Raw genomic sequence first — 12,491 nt, 5'->3', positions numbered from 1 at the left:
TGACCAACATCCACACTTCTCTTTTCGTCATACCACTTGATACCAAGCATCTTTTCAGTTGTCTTAAAATCCTTCTCCCCATTTCAATTTCATCTGCAGTTTTGGCATGTTGCACCTATTCTTTCAAACTGTGCCACGTGTGGTTGTCTATGATTTTGTATCCAGAGAAACAGGTCTGGGCTGGAATATCAATTGTCAACATACAGAGTATGTCCCTGTTACAGGTAATGTTCTCTTAAACATTGGCACAAGTTTAATTTGTTTATTTTGGGGTTACTCCATCTTGTGTAATACATTCTTCATGGTTGCCTATTTCATAAAATTAACTACTATCTAGACCAACTTGTAAACTCCGGATAAATGTACAACTTCTCCTTCGCAGTGTTTTCAGTGCTAAAGTCTGAAAGAAACTGGAATCCTTCTTAGTTTTATGTATTGACCAACAATATTTCTTCTTTAAACACCACTCTAAGCCTATTTACACATTGAGCTAATTGTCATCAGATAAGTATATTACAATCTTATCACAAATGTTTGAATACAGTTATCTTGTTCAGTGAGAATAACATTTTTTGTGAAGCCAAATGACCAAGAAAGTAAGGCAGACTGACAGTTTTTTAAAAATTCTTTTTTGTCTTCTGTGATGCCACTATTGATGTGAGTGGTGTTCTTCCGTGGTTGCAACACACCTTCAAGATGTGATATCTAACAACAAGTGGCCCACAGCAGGTGAACACACAAAACTCATTGTCTATCTCTCTCACATGCTGCACCCTTGTACCTTGCATTGCCCGCAAATAATAATACCGTATTTACTCGAATCTAAGCCGCACCTGAAAAATGAGACTCGAAATTGAGGAAAAAAAAAATTTTCCGAATCTAAGCCGCACCTGAAATTTGAGTCTCGAAATTCAAGGGGAGAGAAAAGTTTTAGGCCGCACCTCCAAATCGAAACAAAGTTGGTCTATTGTAATATGAGACACAATTTAGGTAGACTAAATGACGATACAGCTACAGAAGTTTGGTTCGAGTCGTGAGCTTAGCAGTTAAGCTTTACCAGGTAGCCATTGTTATGCGTCCGGCGTGCTTCGTCTGGTTTGAATGGGTTGCTTATTTTTCTTTGATCTGATAAGTGCCGTTCTCTTTGTTATAGGTGTTTACGTCACTCTAGGCTGAAAATGCATTATTGTACTGTGTCATGTATGGTTTGTCGCATTCTGATAGTGTTTACGACCTGTCGCCGCTCGCAGCATGGCTTGCTTACGTGCGCCCTACCGCCGCTTACAATAAAAAAAAAAAGAAAGGAATTGTCTCATTAGCGAAACAATGGCAAGAGACTGCTATTTGTTGTTAATTGTACTGCTGCTTTCTTTGATAATGATCAACAAGAACCAAATAATAGACTGCATATGATAGATTTTCTGATTGACAGTTTAGCTAAAATTTTTCTCCATTTGAAAATCTTTGCAGACGCCTCTTTTGTACATCACATTCTGCACAGAAATTAGTCATCTTAGATTTAAAAATCTAGTCAATTGCCGTGCTTCATTTCTGACTGTATCACTATTAGGCATCAGAATAATACGAATATAAACATGACATGATATGTATATTCTTCCAGATTTGCTGCTGTCTCACACTAGTTTCGTAGGTTATTAGGTAGACAGGATTTAAATGAGATAGCAGCAAACACGAAAGAATACATGGCAAAATGTTTATATCCGTATTATTCTTATGTTGAAGAAAATACTGCATGTGATTCGCAATTCATAAAAGTTCCTAATTAGCAACCATCTCTTCTCACAGGTAGGAAAAAATTCAGAACATAGAGTTGGCCATATTGACAAACATCCCAAATAGTCTTGCCAGTCGGATTTTCGTAGTACATTGAAATGCTGCTACATTCGAAGATAAACAACACGGAATTTGTATTTACTTCGTTGGATAATGTATGAAAATGTAGTGGTCGAAACTCGGGGCGGAGAAAAAAGCTCGTCTTAAACCTTTTTTTTAAAAAAAATTATTTACTGACGCAGAGGTTTTGGCGTCAGTATTTATCTTTGTGTCTGCAAAGTATGCCTGTGTAGCGCTACATATATTCGACGGCAGAAGTTAGTTCTGGCGGCACTTACCAACATTTTTCAGAACTTCCATTTACTTTGCACTCGATTCTAAGCCGCAGGCGGTTTTTTGGATTACAAAAACCGGAAAAAAAATGCGGCTTGGATTCGAGTAAATACGGTAAACCAATTCTTTATTAATATGCTGTCCGAAATGTAACCGCTGATAAGTGTTTCTTAAATGTCACAACATCTTTCATCACTTAGAAAGACTGAGTGTGTTACCAGTCATTTTCTATAAAGTGATGTCTTACACCTCAAGTCACATAGCACAAATGTCGTTGTCTCAAATCTGCTGATGGAATAAGTTGTTAAAAGATAATAGACTGTGAAAAACGAGATGCTGATAGGCAATGAAAACCTTGTAATTACATTTTCCTAAATTTTACAGGAGAAGGAAAAATGGTTCCTTAAAAAAAATTGTAAAATGATACAGATAATGTTGCTGCTTGTGTAACTATATAGTAGAAGCCTAGTTATTAACAGATTAGGGAAATCCATGTACTTTCTAATCTCTCTTTGGTTATGAAGTTAGTGGTACTGGAATCGTGAGGTTTACACCGATAGATGGAGTTCTGAGAATTTCATTGCCTGCCATCGTAGAGACTTCCATCGGTGTAAAGCTTCTGATGCGGATTAAGTGTACTGTGAAATGTCTCACGGATTTTATCAGCATTATTCCTAATTTTAAACAATCAGTTGCCTTCAGTACTCGCAGACTTATCACTGAAGTGTAGCATTCTCAACAGTAAAATAAAACTCCCTCCAAACATAATACCACTGAAAACTGAAGTGTTCAACAGTATATTTCTGTACTGATCGTCACATATTTTCAACTTTTTTATTAGTGCCTTTAGAAGACAAATAGCAACAAAACAATAAAGTTCCTTAAATCCAGTATCTTTCCACTTTGATTGTCAAGAATGCACAGGTTGTGAAGTATTTTTCCCGCTGTACACACAAAAGTGATTTGTTTCATCTGCATGAACTGGAACATCTTCTAACAGAAATATCATTTAAAAAATGACAGACTCCTTGAGTCTTTAACCAGTTGACATTTGTTTCCTGAAGCTGTGTCGTCAGATGCATGCCTTAAATCTGTTTGTTTCCAAACCAGAGTGTCATTAAGGCATGCTCTTTTCCAAAGCATTTTGGTGTCACTTTCTGATTCTTCGGATTATGAATAGCTAGCAACTGCATCTCTTGAAGAAGCATTAAACTGATGTGCAGTACTAGCTGAGGTACAAGCCCAAGGACTACAACTTCGCGATTCTGTTGATGACTCATTGCTGCTCCTTACATCAGAGACATAACACTCACTATCACTGCTAGTATCTCCAGGATCTCTCTGTCTGTGCAGCCTTGTTAATGTGACATTTCTCTTGTAGAATTGAAGAATGCTGTATTAAAACAAATGAAAAATGAAAAATAAAGTAAAATTCTCCAATAAGGCACCATAGCAGCAAACATAATGCACACTCGAATGATACAGCCAGAACTGTGAACAGCTGTTGGAAGAATGGTGCAGAAATACGGTTCTGCATGTATACATATCTGGAGCATGTAGGTACTTGTGACTCCGCCACATAAACTTTTCCTCAGCGGCATAAGATGTTTAACCTTTTGCACACCAAACTAAAAAAAATAACATGGTATACCAAGGGGGCTACCAGAGTACCCCAAAGCAGTATGTATTGTTAGACATGGTAATGTCAAAAATTACAAAAACAAATGTAATCGCACACAATATCACAGCAATCAAAAAAGAATAATCCTTTACCATAACAGTGTGATGCGGAAAAAAATTACTTCAGGCATGTTGGTAATAAATTATGTAAATTATTAAAATGTTTTTATTCTCTTTTTTTCCCCTTTTTTCTTTTTAAAAATGTAGTGTCTATTGGTAATTACACACTTGCAGTTCGAATCAATACAATTTTTGCATACTGTTCCGTTTTCATATCTGCCTGTTTATTACATATGAAAGAATAGGACTAGCCTCATTTTGTTTTACACGTCCAGTCTTTTTTCCTCAGAAAAAGTTTACAGCATGCAACACTGGCAGTCCCTTTCAGACGTTCCATTGAGTTTGATTGATGTGTCACTGGGCGTGCATCTTCACCAGACAGCAATTACTTCAGTGCTGTTCCCACGTCTGTGGACATTCTGTTAAACTTTACGTGAGGCTTTATAAGTTCTTGTCTTAGATCTAACAAAAAATTTCTTCCTCTGTCATTTACAAGAGCCTTCCAGTCAGGATTTTTTGTCTTCCAAAATCTATGCCTGTCACTTGGTAGTCTTTGCAAACATACATGAAAATTGTGCTCTCAGTGGCATTGGTTGAAGATCAGGTGGGATTTTGGGTTTGTTTTTTCTAAGAGTACTAGTCTAAGATAGCTCTTGTTTCGAGAGCTCATCTTTAAGCGGAACACTCGTAAAAGAGTTGTCCATTGTAATGATGTATCCAGTTCCACAGGAGACATAAGGTCCATTACAGCTCTTCGTACCTTGATTCTTTTCTGTAGATCCTTCTTTCCCTGTGCATTGCCTTCAAGTTGAAAGCATACGAAGATCCAGTATCACAGAGGTCCCCAATTTTTATGCCGTATCTAGATGGTTTGGACTTAATGAAAACCTAAATGGGTATTTCCCATGAAAAGCTACCAATTTCTCATCCACTTGGATGGCAGTGTACACAAGATTCCTGTGCAAAACTTGTAAATAGTTTTCTAAAAGGACGAAATTCTCTCTAGTGGTCACTTCATTGATTCTGCTGTCAGTAAGAAGTTCAGAAAACCTATTTCTCAAGAATGAAACTGGGAATATTTTCCTTTGGTGCATGCAGTGTGTGGACCATAAAATAGAAAGTGATTTTCTTTTTAGATTTTAGTACTTCCATAGTTACAAGGTCTTCTATGAAACAAAAACATTTCTGTTGTACTTGTTGGGATCCACTTACGTTTGTTAGAAGGATGAGTCGCATTCCATAAATTACAAACTGTCTGTGCTTTTTGGGTTCTTATTTTACAGTTTTGTCCACTATTTTATGCAAAAAACCCATATGAAAGTCTCCATAATGAAAGTCACATTCTGGAAATCATTGTGAGAGTGCTAATTTATACAAAGTATCCTTCTTCTGGCACTTGCTTGGTTGGTCTTACATTGATTATACCAATTTTGCTGGTGTATGTAGGTCTCTACAGCATTTGTATCTCATCAATCACTTTCTCATTGTCCCACTTTCAAAATGTCTCATCGACATCCATTTCTTACACATTGTCCTCTGTGTCTATACACACACACCTTGCACATAACTATCTTCTGGTTCCGATTCTGCTTCTATTATTTGCATTACTTATTCTAGGTCTCATTCATTGCATAAATCAGACTTCTTCTGTAACTTTAGTTTTTCCTACATGTTTCACAATGCAAAATGCTAAAGCAACAGAATAGAAGGAAATGACTAATGAAGAAAAATACTTGATTGAACATTATTACACACAACAGAACATTAAAATTTAAAACATTTATTTCACACTTGCATCAATGTAACTTTCCACAGTGTGCTTTTATAAGTGTGTGTGTATGTGTGTGTGCATGTTTTTGTTTTTCCCCCACATGGAATCCCAAGTGGGGTACCAAAAGGCTGCAGTAAACATTTCAATTATTATTTACTACAAGGTGTATAACTTTGTTTCTGGCGTTTTCCCCCCAACATTTGAGGCTTTAATGAAACAAATTGGTTACACGTGTACCATTCAAAGTATTTTCCATCGCTGGCCACTACTTTCTCCCATCTTTCGGGCAGTGAGTATACGAATCCTGTGTCGAAAACATTGTTCATCTTCTGAAGCGATTAACGAATCTATTCAATTTGTGACTTCTTCATGAGATCGGAACTGTTGGTCAGCCAGGCCATGCGCCATTGATCTAAACAGGTGATAGTCAGGGGGAGCAATGCCTGGAGAATATGACGAGTGGGGTAGGACTTCCCATCCTAATGTTTCCAAGTACGTTTTGACCTCTTTTGCAACATTGGATCGACCATTGTTGTGCTGCAAAATCACTTAATCGTGCCTCTCGCTGTATTGTGGCCATTTGTCTTTTAATGCTCTGCTCAAATGCTTTAATTGCATTCGATAACGAGCAACTGTGATTGTTTCACTTGGGTTTTAACACGCTGAGCAGGTCCCACAAAATGCAGGGCATGATCTTGGAGCTGTGAATATTTGGTTAGGCCGTTGACATGGAAGCATGGCCGGGATATCCCCATGATTTGCGTTTAGGGTTATCATAATGAACCAATTTTTCATCCCCAGTCACAATGCGATGCAGAAAACCCTTCGATTTTTGCCTCTGAAGCAACTGTTCACAAACACACAAATGCCGTTCAACATCTCTTGGTTTCAGCTCACACGGGACCCAAGTTCCTTCTTTCTGAATTATGCCCATTGCCTTGAGACATTTTGAAATGGCTTGCTGTGCCACTCCCACTAATCATTCCATTTCTGCTTGAGTTTGACACGCGACTTCACTCAGCGATGTTTCCAATTCTGCATTTTCGAAAACATTCTCCCTTCCGCCACTATGCCGGTCTACGTTCTTAAAGAGTTGAAACCACTCACTACACATTCTTCCACTAATAGTGTCCTTACCATAAGTACTTGAGAGCATTATTCCTTACCATAAGTACTTGAGAGCATTATGAGACTCAACCACTGTTTTCTTCATATTGAAACAAAACAGTTAACACCTCCTGCAAATGATGAGAATTAGGCTCGTAAACTGACATTTTCAATCAAGAACTTTATGGTGCAGACATAAATCAACTATTGTTTGAGTGAGGTTATGTTGACCAAGGTCCAAGCTAACTACCTGACACCTGTGATCTAGAATGAAATTTTCACTCTACAGTGGAGTGTACACTGATATGAAACTTCCTGGCAGATTAAAACTGTGTGCCGGACCAAGACTTGAACTCGGGACCTTTGCCTTTCGCGCGCAAGTGCTCTACCAACTGAGCTACCCAAGCACGACTCACGCCCCATCCTCACAGCAGGTACTGGCAGAAGTAAAGCTGTGAGGATGGGGTGTGAGTTATGCTTGGGTAGCTCAGTTGGTAGAGCACTTGCCCGCAAAAGGCAAAGGTCCCGAGTTCGAGTTTCGGTCCGGCACACAGTTTTAATCTCCCAGGAAGTTTCATATCAGTGCACACTTCGCTGCAGAGTGAAAATCTCACTCTGGAAACATCCCCAGGCTGTGGCTAAGCCATGTCTCCACAATATCCTTTCTTTCAGGAGTGCTAGTTCTGCAAGGTTAGCAGGAGAACTTCTGTAAAGTTTGGAAGATAGGAGACAAGGTACTGGCAGAAGTAAAGCTGTGAGGACGGGGCATCAGTCATGCTTGGGTAGCTCAGATGGTAGAGCACTTGCCCGCGAAAGGAAAAGGTCCCAAGTTCGAATCTAGGTTCGGCACACAGTTTTAATCTGCCAGGAAGTTTCAGTGAAATTCGTGCCTGCAAGTTTCCCTGTCTCACACATACCAAATCGGAGTAAATGATTGTTTAGACTGATCTGTTTATCTTGTTCAAATAATTTTTTGATACTGGTATTTAAATTGTTCAGTGTTAGTGCACTTTCATGTTCTCTAGCCGTCAGTTCTTTGTTCTCCATTTGTGTCTCATCTGAAGCTGCTATATTCCATTTTGAAGATGTGTATTATCTTAGAATACTGAAAAGATGAGAAATGGTCACAAGAAGAGAGCTCTTACCCGCTACAATTCTTTAAGTGCCCAACATGAGTAACCAGTAGAGAACCTGACAAGAATATGCTGGAAACGAGGAAGAGAGAGAGAAAGAGAGAGAGTGTGTGTGTGTGTGTGTGTGTGTGTGTGTGTGTGTGTGTGTGTGTGTGTGTGTGTGTGTGTTTTAAGAAGTCAGCCTCTAGCTGTAGCCAAGCCATTCTCCTGTGTGTTCATCTATAGGAGAACCTTTGTGGAAGAAGTTGTAGGAAGTTAGCTTTACATCAGTGCTTACTTAATAAACATCGCCTGAAAAAAAGCCAAAAATAGCTTCAAGTTCCATATAAGTTTACAGCTTTAATGCCCTTTAAATGTCCACTTCAGCATACAGTAATCAGCAGAGTGCTAGTTTCATTGTGGAAGCATGCACTCAGTGTGTGCTCATTCATGGTGTCTGGCAAGAGATGTCAGTCATTTTTGTCTATAGAATACAACATAGTATGGACAGCATTAACAAAGAAACATTTTTGCACAAGAGTGTCAAGTAACACCAGTTGTATTCTTGTTTTTAGTTGGTAATACAATTATTGCATTTGTATATCACCTCACATCCAACAAGTTGCAAGGTATGTCTAAGTGAATGACAAAGTTAACGTGTTAATTGTTTTTGTCAGTTCAGTTAACTGAACAGTTTATTTCCCTCTAGCAATCAATTAGCTGTGTATACTTATTTTCTAGTTATTTCACTTGCATTTTACACTCATCTCACTTATGTTTCAAACACATGTTAACTCATTGTTGAGTTCCCTGGCCTGAAGTTGAATAGCTGTCATATAAATGTCAAGCCATAACAGTTAATTCATATACAATTAAAACCACACCGAAGGAGAGCTAGAAATGAAACGACTGAAATTATTAATCAATTTCTTGCTGCAGCTACACTGACTTATTCTGTTTTACAAACAGGAGAGCAGATCATTTATTGAGCATGTTTGCTTGTAATCTCAGGTCTTTTTATCAACTTCGTACAAACAGAAATATTCTGCCTCATTGTTTTATAGTTTTCTCATGTGAATTGTTCTTTTGAAACATTGTCATGCACTCTGATTTTCTTGTTGCAGCCATGCGTTATACCAACATGATGCTGCATGCCGTGTTATAGCGAGACTCACAAAGGAGGTTACTGCTGCTAGAGAGGCTTTGGCAACTTTGAAACCTCAGGCCGGAATCACCACAAATCCAGCAGGCATACCACAACCTGTTAGTATTAGTGTCACTTACATTGAAATTTGTAGATCTCTGTCATTAATATTACTATTCAACATTTTTATCTTTCTTGATTGAGAAATAATTTACATTCCAATTTTTGGTTAATTGTGCATAATTGTTTTCCATCTGAATTCCTATATTTCATTGAGCAGTATAGAAATTCTGTGTTTAATCGTTTCTCACTGAAGACAAAGCTAGATTGTATTGCCATTGTGCCATCGCCAGACACATTTTGTTCTTCACACATCACAAATACTATCAGCATTGTACTTCGTTAAATTTATTCATCATTTGTTACAGGCCATTGCTGTTGAAGCTGGTGGTGTTGCAAATCAACCAACAGAACAAGCTGGAATGACAGCAGAAGTAATACAGAAACTACAGGATAAGGCAACAGTTCTAACACAGGAACGTAAAAGACGTGGAAGAACGGTTCCTGAGGAACTTGTGTCTCATGATTCTATTCGCACGTTCCATACATTAGCTTCTCATCCAGTAAGAAAATATGTTCAACTTACATTGTACATGCCTGAAACATTCATCAGACACATTTGTTTATTTTTTATATAGATCTTGCAATTGTATTAATAGATAACATGATATAGACATAGCAGTGCAGTATAAGTGGTATTGACGTATTATTAAATATATTTGTTTCATAAAAAAATAATATTTCAGACTAATACATTGTCTTCAGAAAAGATGGTGTAAGTGCAGTCTGTCTAAAATACTTTCCCATTCGTCGGATGGGCAATGAAGTCCCATCATTTCAAATTTATCACTGATAAATGTATTTCAGTTGTTTTAACTTTTTCTTTTTTATTCAGTTACTATCAACAAACTGCAAGTGGTCTTTCATAATGCTGTATAACCTTTGTTGTGAATCTTTTGTTTTGCTAAATTATGTTTTCTCTTTCAGGGTCTTCATAGTGCTAGCATACCAGGTATACTTTCGCTGGACATTCATAGTGCTGATACTAGTAAAATTTTAACAGGCGGTAATGATCGAAATGCAACCGTTTTTAACAAAGACACCGAACAGGTTGTTGCTATCCTCAAAGGACACACAAAGAAAGTTACAAGAGTTATATATCATCCAGAAGAGGTTAGTTTTTAATACCATAAAACTTCCTTTTTGTGCATTTTATTGTGGAACTTTTTCTCATTCACTAGATTCGTGATAAATGTTACAATGAAATCATAATTTCTGAGCCAATTTTGGGAATAGAATAGATATGGAATGGAACTTGATAAAGCAGTGGGGGGAAAGCAAAAGACATGATTGATGTCCACCCCTATGAGCCATGGCATTTGTGAAAGAAATTGTATAAAGAAATGGGTTAGGTTCACCCAACAACAAGGTTGGGGTCACTGTGTTAACAACGTAGACAACTATGTTATTAACACAGGTCGGGGTCATTGTGTTAACAACATAGTCTTCCATTAACATAGTGATTCCAACCTTGTTGTGGCAGATAGTACAGTATAAAGCCATAAAAACATTCAGAAAACACTGTCCTTTTGAGTAATACAACAGAATAATAATGTACCAGTCCTTTTAGAAATACATGGTATGATGGAAGTACTCAGAAGACGGAAGAAAAAATTGTAGAAAATGACACAAATAGTTTAGATGATATAATAGTGATACTAATAGTAGTGTCGAAAGCTATGAAGAATTGGAAAGTTACAGTTTTAGATGGTATTAATGCAAAATCAATTGAATATGGGGAAAAACATGTATCAGAGTGATTTACATTCACAGTATGTAACAGAAACTGAAAATTTCATCAAAAGTTGGAGAAAGCCAACATAATATACAAGAAAGATGGCAATATTGATCCTAATAATTACAGAGGTGTAAGTTTTGCTTGTGTGCTCGTACAACTTATGTATCAGAATTCTTAACACCATAGTGAGAGCAATACCACAGAATATACACACACAGAGCTACAAATAGGATTTAGAAAGATCCATCCACTATTCATACAATATCTGTTTTACAGAAGCTGATTGAAAAGCAAAGAGAATTTATTCAGGAAATGCTCTTAGCTTTCAAAGACATTAACACACTGGAAAATGCTTAACAGGAAGTGCCTGCTAGTTAAAGCCAATTTCGGCTTTGTGATGTATTTATTGCATTGTTCCATAAAAAATTATAGAAAAATAAAAGATGATAACCAGTCACTCAATTTTACATGGGCAGTATGTCATTCATTTCTTTGCCATTATATAGCACAATACTGTAATTGAGACATACTTTGTGTTTGTTGCCTTGTGGGCTATAACAAATTCCCAGTATACGCTTACCAGTTGCATTGAGTTTGGTTATAACTACCCTGTCAGGAATGTATGTATGAGGAAAGATTTACAATTTAATTATGTTTTAATATTGTTTCCAATGATGCTTTTATCTATAAGCTTATTTTGAGTGATTTTATTGTTGGAACAAAACACATGATAGATAACAAATTGACTCCCACAGGTAGTCAGCAGAGTATTTAAAATCATTTATAAAAAATATGTTTTCAAAATTGCAGAACAGTTGGCAAAACATAGTTGTGATATTTGCAAATCTTTCCATTGTGTTAGTATTTAGGTACTTTATATGGCTTAGGGGTCCGCCCTGAGTTCGTTTTTTAATATATATGAACTCATCCAGTTTCAAATCTTTTTTTGAAACTTTTTACAAAAAGGTCAAAAAATATATTTTCTTATTTATCAGGACTTGGTGATCACTGCTTCACCTGACACTACAATTAGAGTATGGAATGTACCAACATCACAGACTACTCAGATGCTGAGAGCGCATGATGGGCCAGTGACAGGTCTTTCCCTCCATCCCACTGGAGATTATGTGCTTTCAACTTCTACTGATCAGCACTGGGCATTTTCAGATATTCGATCAGGAAGATTGCTTACGAAAGTAAGTTTTGCTTATTAGAGTACTATCTTGTTACATTTTGTTGTAGCATAATTAGATATTTGTAAGTGGTTACAAAGCAATCAATTTCTTTTTAATTTTCAGATAAGTTAAGATTAATTAAACAATAGTATCATTTCTGACTAATTTCTTAGCAATCTATTTCCTTTACTATACTGTCCATTTTCATACTTTCCTTACACAGTTTGATTTTAGTGTTATTAAGATATGCAAAAACTTTTTGCAAATGACATGATATTGCACTAAAATATATGATGTTTTTCAGGTTGCTGACCAAGGGTCATCAGGTATAGCGCTGACAACAGCACAGTTTCACCCTGATGGTCTTATATTTGGAACAGGAACATCAGATTCACAAGTTAAGATTTGGGACTTGAAAGAACAATCTAATGTGGCAAACTTTCCAGGTAGTGTGTCA

The 12,491-nt window shown here is 37.0% G+C and overlaps 1 protein-coding gene across 2 annotated transcripts in view; it reads left to right on the top strand.

Moving 5' to 3' along the window:
- The window catches only part of LOC124551148 (pre-mRNA-processing factor 19), a 44,626-nt gene that overhangs the window by 11,659 nt on the left and 20,476 nt on the right, over positions 1 to 12,491 (top strand). For both annotated transcript variants that reach the window (XM_047126124.1, XM_047126115.1), the window contains exons 4-8: positions 8,982 to 9,120; positions 9,430 to 9,624; positions 10,049 to 10,234; positions 11,855 to 12,055; positions 12,339 to 12,480. In XM_047126124.1, coding sequence (XP_046982080.1) covers positions 8,982 to 9,120; positions 9,430 to 9,624; positions 10,049 to 10,234; positions 11,855 to 12,055; positions 12,339 to 12,480 — 863 coding nt within the window. The remainder of the gene's footprint in view (positions 1 to 8,981; positions 9,121 to 9,429; positions 9,625 to 10,048; positions 10,235 to 11,854; positions 12,056 to 12,338; positions 12,481 to 12,491) is intronic.

The sequence above is a fragment of the Schistocerca americana genome, chromosome 1 (genome assembly GCF_021461395.2).
Source record: "Schistocerca americana isolate TAMUIC-IGC-003095 chromosome 1, iqSchAmer2.1, whole genome shotgun sequence".
Taxonomy (NCBI): Eukaryota; Metazoa; Arthropoda; class Insecta; order Orthoptera; family Acrididae; genus Schistocerca; species Schistocerca americana.
Note: the sequence above shows the minus strand (reverse complement) of the source record. Positions and strands in the feature narration are given on the sequence as shown.